The following is a 7,436-nucleotide window of genomic DNA, read 5'->3' as shown; positions in this document are numbered from 1 at the left end:
CTAATTTGGTCAGGGTTTGATGAAGTAATGGTAAGATCTATATAAAAACAAAGGTTGACGGACTTCGTTTTAACATATATATATATATGTAACACGCACTTTGAACAGAACTTGAGCTCTAACGTAAGTAAGTCTATGAATCAACGTCTTATGTGTCCGTATCCAGTTTTTGGAGTTATTTCCAACAGATCACCCTAACTCTCCACGTTGATAAAAATGTGTGGTTTTCACTGTTCACGTGTTATTTTAAGAGGTCCAACAACACAAATTTGAATCTTTACGAAACCGCTATGTACTTTTGGTACCCTTTTGCTAATATCACACTATGCGTAAATATATTGTATTTTGAAGTTATGATAAATATTACCTCCTCCGAAAAACTGGTCCTGGGCCTCTATTTTGCAGATATGATTTGATAACACAAGTTTTCAGTTGGAAATATTTTGTTAAGTAATTATAAGAAAAAAAAAGCCAAGAAATGAAATAAAAACATTTATTAAAATTATTTACAACTTTTAGTAAGTATGAAAAAAACTCAACAAAACACGGTTTGGTACTGTCAAGGTATACTCGTTTTTCTAAAGGATTTAAAAATATTTAGCTAAAGGTTCTCCCAAAACCTGTTCCATTTCGGCTATAACAGACTGGCATTGCTGCTCCACCTCTGTGCTGTCATCTAGCGAGCGAGAAAAAAAAATTAGTTCAAATTATTTTGTCTAAACCAACAATAAAGACAATATACATATACAACTCTCGAAAGTCGAAAGACACAAATATATTGATACGAAACTAGTTCTAAAAAAACGTTTTAGAATATTAGTAGAAGTAAGAAGAAATAAAACGCCAGAAGAGAGGCAATGAAGCATGACTAGTTATATTTTATAAAAATACTGGTAAAGAATAACGAGAGAAGCACGACTGGTTATAAAACGATAATCTAAAGAATGTTCTGATCTAATCTACAGCCCCCCCCCAAAAAAAAACCAGCAAGAAACCTTGAGGGTTAAGAAAAACAATGAAACTTTTAACATTTTATTGACTTTGTTTGGCCATTTAACAGAGATGTAATCATCTTTCATGTCGGCTGTTGGCATGAATCTTTATTCAACCCATCCCCCCCCTCCTACTTTTTAGAACACTTAATACTTTAGAAAAAATTAATTTATCATCAGCCTATATATTCAATAAACTAGTCCTAACCTGACACCACAAACATACACACTTATGAATATACTGACGAAATTTTACAAATATTTTTTTCTGGTTCTTAAAACAACTTGGTTTCATTCACAGGATCATCAAACTACTCGTGCTATTATTACAATATTTTTTATTATATTAACTCTTAAGCTATTTTACCTTCCATGAGTTCAGCCAGGAAAGGGATCGCCTCTGGCAACAGAACCATGTAGTCCTCAGCCAACTTTACTACCACTTCTCGGATCACTTGAAGGGCTGCATATCGAACCTTTGAATAAAGTAATCAACAAATATTATCATATCTCGTATCGTAGGTAGAAGGCTGTTAAACAGAAGCACATATCAACACATACTACTCTCGTTCAATACAAAGAATCGTTCAATTTTATTACCAACATCGGTAATAAAATTTCCTTTTCTTAATAAGGAAAGCATGAACTAAAGAATTACCCTGGTTATTAGGTTGATTTATTCTTCTAGATGACTAAGTCAGTATTTGTATTGTGAACGTATTTTAAAATAAAAGTATAACCTATATACTTTTGTTGTTCCTTTACGGGATGTGGCCTGTTTATAAAGGTAACCTTCCCTCCGACTTGTCCTTGGATTTTTAACTTAAATAATAAAAAAACAAACCTCTTTAATTAACGGAGCCTCTAAATTAGAAAACAATTTTTTTTTTTCAATTTTGTTGTCTGTACATTTTATTTTATACTTTCAGCACATGGACTAACAACAATATTATATAATAGTTTTATTGCTAAGCAACATGATATGAAAGCCATAGTTGAAACGCATTGTTACTAAAACACACTGGTTTTTCTATATATTAGAAGCTGTTATGTAAGGAACAATTTCTTTTATATGTGGTTTTTCGTTAGCTTGCCTTATTTAAAAAAATGCGCATGTGCGCGCGCATGCACGTGGATAAGATAGATAATAATATCCAGGTGGAGACCCTCAGGGTCACTTACATAAAATTTCAGGTTTCTAGGTTCTTTGCTCTTGGAGCCATGGCAGTCACATATTCTTTTCTACGTGGTTTTTCACAAAAACATGCCCACGCACATGGATAAGTAATAATATCCATGTGCACACCCTCAGGGTCCACTTCGTATGTGTGCAAAATTTAAGGTTTCTAGGTTCTTTCCTCTTGGAGTTGTGTCAGTCACACACAGACACGCCCTTTTATTATTATTATAGATGATGCACTAATTTTTTCTGTGTGTAGATATTTCTACTAAAACATTTAACTTGCTAAGTAAACACAAATAACAACATATTTAAACATTAGATTACCTCAATAAAGGTAAAATGAACAGTTACACTGTCTTAAAACTGTTAACTGAATAAGCAAGGTGCCAGTTATGACTAACAGAAACCTTTATCTAAATGAAATACTTACTTCTCACACAGTCTTAGTTACTGTACTTTTTAAATTGTATTTCTGAACTTAGTGATGTAGCAGAGAAATGACTGTTAATGTGGCTGTGTAAATTTTCTTTTGACAGGATAGCTACAGGCTCAAATAAAACATGTTTTAAAAAGCACAGGCTTTCATTTACACCTAAAATCACAAACATTTGAATTAAATGAAAATTAAGACTTAACTTACGCTTTTGGAATCAGTTATATGGATTAAGTAATATACACACAGGAATGACTCAACTTTGTGTGCCAAGTTAATTAACCGACTTAAAATACAGCATTAAATCCATAAAATGCTCTTATATCCCTGTTACTTTTGACTCATAACAATATGTGCTTATAAACGCAAGACAGTTACCAACTGACATAACACAGGTTATAAAATACAGCACTTCGGAAGGACTAAAACTTACAAACAAGTTACAGATTGTTCCTCTGTTAAATTATTCTAAAGATCTTGAGGAATTGGGCTGCTTACAGAAAATCTTTAGTGTATTAAATATACAGCATATGAACAAAAACAGAATACTTGCACTTTTAAGTCGTGTGTATGTGTGAGAAACTACAAAAACTCTGTGTTTGGCTTATGAGCGAAGAAACAAAACTTGAAATCTACAAGTTATATATAAAAACATGATCTAAATCTCTAATTAACAACTAAATAAGAAACATGTTTTGCAACATAAAAAGCGAAACATTTCACAAAAACCTCTTTAACATACAGTCTCTGTAACGGACAAAACAGAATTAAGGATTTCAGTTTTATTATCATTTCATGCACCGGTAAGGTAAATAAAATAGCCCCATACACTCTAAAAATCCAAGTTTGTTTTATATTTAGCATATGAGTTTCTATAGGTTTTAATATGTTGAAACTTTTTAAGGCCACACTTACTTTGGCCGATGTATGCCGGGTCTTCAGAAGAAGTTGGTAGTTGAGTGACTTCCACAAACTGTTGTCCTTCGCTGCAACAGCAAATTGGGCTACACAAGGCACCAAAAACTTGATTATTCGGTCTTGGTAATCCTCGTCAGTACCTAGTAGATTTTCAACCTGTAAAATAATGTACTAATTTCTCAGATAACGCACCTATATAAAAAAGTTCTGATCAGCGTAAGCTACGTACTTAAAGCTCAATTAAAAATCAACCTGGCCATCAGTATAGCTAATTAAATACACTATTATATAAAGATTGTTTCATCAGCCAGGTACCCTCACCGTTAATGACATGTTCAGCCATAAACCAAGTAATATCTCACGAGGTTTGGCCAGCTTAGGAGACTTAGATTAATAAAGATTACACCTTGGAATGTAGTTTATACCTACTTCAGTACTGTTATAATTCACTTAATGTTTTTTTTAATGACCAAGAAAAGTCTAATTAAAACAGTTAACTTATTACTTGGTACATAATCAAACACAAAGGTTATAATATCACACAAAACAACATAATGGACTTTTCTTTCAAGACAAAAACAACTACTAAGTTTGCTAAGGTTTTTCTAAACATTTTTTGCAGTGAAAACTCCTTGAAAGTAACACGATACTCAGATTCAGCATTAAAATTTATGTTACTAACTAAATACATACATCTGTCAGCTTCTTGTATTTAAAGGGAGATTAACTTACAAGCCAAATTACTTTCTTTTTTATAAACTAAGTCAAGAAATTAATGAAAATCATACATGTAATATGATACATGACCAAGTATTAGTATTACAGGACCAAGTAGTGACCAAGTATTAGTATTACAGGACCAAGTATTAGTATTACAGGACCAAGTAGTGGCCAAGTATTAGTACTACAGGACCAAGTATTAGCCAAGTATTGGTATTACGGAACCAAGTAGTGACCAAGTATTAGTATTACAGGACCAAGTAGTGGCCAAGTATTAGTATTACAGGACCAAGTAGTGGCCAAGTATTAGTATTACAGGACCAAGTATTAGTATTACAGGACCAAGTAGTGACTGTAAAAATCATGTATATTATATAATGCCTGAACAAAACATCATACAATTTTAACTAACACCTTATTATCTTGGTGGCCAAAAAACCTCACCTGATCCAACAGAGGTTGCATCAAGGTTTCAAAGCGCTCTCTGGTGACAAATCCTTCATTATCATAGAGGAAACACTTCTCTAATGTGGAAAGAATGTACTGTAACAACATACATGACTTCTGAACATCACCGGCTTCTCCTCCAAAGTATAACGACTCTGAAAAACCAATCAGATAAACCTGCAACAGCTGCTATTAAGGTGTTATCATATTTATCCTCTCAATAAATATCTGATTGCTGTGATAAAATTAAATGTTTTCCTTTATCATAATATTAAGAAAGTCATAGATGAACGTGTGCATTTTCTATTTTTTAATTGAATACAATGGAACCTCTTCATCATTTCCTGTAAAACATCTTTCACACTCGTTTTGAATCTTCAAAGCAAACTTTAGGAAATCATTACCTGTTTTTGCCATGTTGTTCTGATCCAACAGATAAGATACATTCTTCACCAAATGTCCAGCAAACAAGACAAACAAACTCTTCAGTTTTGAAGCCAAACTAAAATATAAAGAATATTAAGGATAGCAGTAAGTTTAGGAATAAAGGCAACCATGGATAGCAGTAAGTTTAGGAATAAAGGCAACCATGGATAGCAGTAAGTTTCGGAAGAAATACTACTTATTAGAACACAAAACTCTACAGCAGGATTTTTCAAGTCTACAAATATTAACCACAAAACCACAGTAAATTGAAGCAATAAGAATTTATCGATAACTCGGAAACATTTTATAAAATAGTATTATATGTATATCATAAAGTTACGATAACCTTCATACAAACTACAAAATTACTATTGTAATATACGAGTTTAATGAAGTCTACTTAACACGCAAGGAAACAGATGAAAACACAAGGGTTCAACGGAATACTGAAAGTTAATTTCCTATCATACTGTAAATGTAAAGTTTTTACCTAGAGTAGCTTATCATAACAAAACTCCATTGTAAAATTTAACAAACTTAAAAGTTAAGTACGCCTAACGAAACGTGAAGGAAGGTGCTACAAACTTGACTGGAAATTCACAGTGAAACTCACTTTCTCCAACACTATTTGTATTAAGGGATGAATTAATGGAAATACACTTACCTGTTGAAGAGCCTGTATTTACCTGTCGCCGAGTCTGTACTTACCTGTCGCGCGAGTCGGTACTTAACTGTTGCCGAGTCGGTACTTACCTGTTGCCGAGTCGGTACTTACCTGTTGCCAAGTCTGTACTTACCCATTGCCGAGTCTGTACTTACCTGTTGCCAGGTCTGTACTTACCCGTCGCCGAGTCTGTACTTACCCGTCGCCGAGTCTGTACTTACATGTTGCTGAGTCTGTATTTACCTGTCACTGGGTCTGTACTTACCTGTCGCTAAGTCTGTACTTACCTGTCACTGGGTCTGTACTTACCTGTCGCTAAGTCTGTACTTACCTGTTGCCGAGTCTGTATTTACCTGTCACTGGGTCTGTACTTACCTGTCGCTAAGTCTGTAAAATGTTAGCACTTTATCTTGACATTCACTGTCTTGAGTTGCCCACATGAATAGCTAAGAGAAAAGGAAAAGATTTTTAAAGGCATTATGGAAAATGTCAATGAAAGTTACAAAAATAAAATGTTACAGCAGAAACACACATTAATAGGACATGTGAAATGTTTAAGTTTTGTTACTGTTTCATTTTTCAGTTAAAAATTATAACATTTACATACCTTATTCTAAACCTTGTGTTTCAAACACTATTGTTGAGGAAGCGATCAATAAAACACTTTAAACCAGCAAAAACAGACTGTTTTATTTTAAATTTCATAATGAAACACAATCTATTTTACAAAATCAAAAGTTTCCAAGGTTATCTTACTTTCTTGTGCTGTTAATTTCAAAATCCTTCATTTCTCAAAGACAACACTGAAAATTTGTACAAGAGCAAGGATTTATCAACAACACAAAATAATCACAGCAGGCAGATATAAGAACTGGATTTATTGAATAAAATTGAACTTATTGTACATAGTGGAATGAACTTAGCCAGCCAGCTTTAACAGCTGAACTTGTTGGACAGAGAACACTAAAGTTAACCAATCAGCTTCATGGGCTGAACTTGTCAGGCAGAGAACACTAAAGTTAACCAATCAGCTTCACGGGCTGAACTTGTCAGGCAGAGAACACTAAAGTTAACCAATTAGCTTCAAGGGATGAACTTTTGGGTAGTGAACAATGAATTAACCAATCAGCTTCAAGGGATGAACTTTTTGGGTAGTGAACAATGAATTAACCAATCAGCTTCAAGGGATGAACTTTTTGGGTAGTGAACAATGAATTAACCCATCAGCTTCAAACACAAATAACAACTGGTCAACATCTTTTTAAAACTGATTCAAATAAAATAATGGGAAAAAAATAAAGCAAGACAAGGAAAAACTCGTTTACGCTAAAGTTTGGAGCTCTAATCTTACATGGTATGTACTACATTACATACAAGCTGTCACATAATTCTGAGACAAAAACAACAAGCAAATATTGTTGAATGTTATCTCTCAATCTTGCAATCACCAGAGAGAGACTGAAAGTTTTAAACATCCATGATATTCCTATGATAAATTAACACTTAGATCAAATATATAAAGATTTTTATATGCATGGAATTTACTTCTAACACAAAAACAGAGAGCACAGTTCTACCAACTTTGGTGGATATTAGCCCTAACACTGGTGGATGTTAGGCCTAACACTGTTATGAAATAAAACAGAATAAGAG

At 33.4% G+C, this 7,436-nt stretch overlaps 1 protein-coding gene across 1 annotated transcript in view; it reads right to left on the bottom strand.

Annotated features, from left to right (window-relative positions):
- Positions 1 to 479: 479 nt before the first annotated feature.
- LOC106471305 (HEAT repeat-containing protein 1-like) overlaps positions 480 to 7,436 on the bottom strand; it is an 18,069-nt gene continuing 11,112 nt past the window's right edge. Inside the window, exons 8-13 of the mRNA XM_013931902.2 lie at positions 6,159 to 6,229; positions 5,098 to 5,195; positions 4,691 to 4,848; positions 3,524 to 3,682; positions 1,360 to 1,468; positions 480 to 676 (exon numbers count right to left, since the gene is read on the bottom strand). Of these exons, the coding sequence (XP_013787356.2) occupies positions 588 to 676; positions 1,360 to 1,468; positions 3,524 to 3,682; positions 4,691 to 4,848; positions 5,098 to 5,195; positions 6,159 to 6,229 (684 nt within the window). The 3' untranslated portion in view covers positions 480 to 587. The remainder of the gene's footprint in view (positions 677 to 1,359; positions 1,469 to 3,523; positions 3,683 to 4,690; positions 4,849 to 5,097; positions 5,196 to 6,158; positions 6,230 to 7,436) is intronic.

The sequence above is a fragment of the Limulus polyphemus genome, unplaced genomic scaffold (genome assembly GCF_000517525.1).
Source record: "Limulus polyphemus unplaced genomic scaffold, Limulus_polyphemus-2.1.2 Scaffold4527, whole genome shotgun sequence".
NCBI lineage: Eukaryota > Metazoa > Arthropoda > Merostomata > Xiphosura > Limulidae > Limulus > Limulus polyphemus.
Note: the sequence above shows the minus strand (reverse complement) of the source record. Positions and strands in the feature narration are given on the sequence as shown.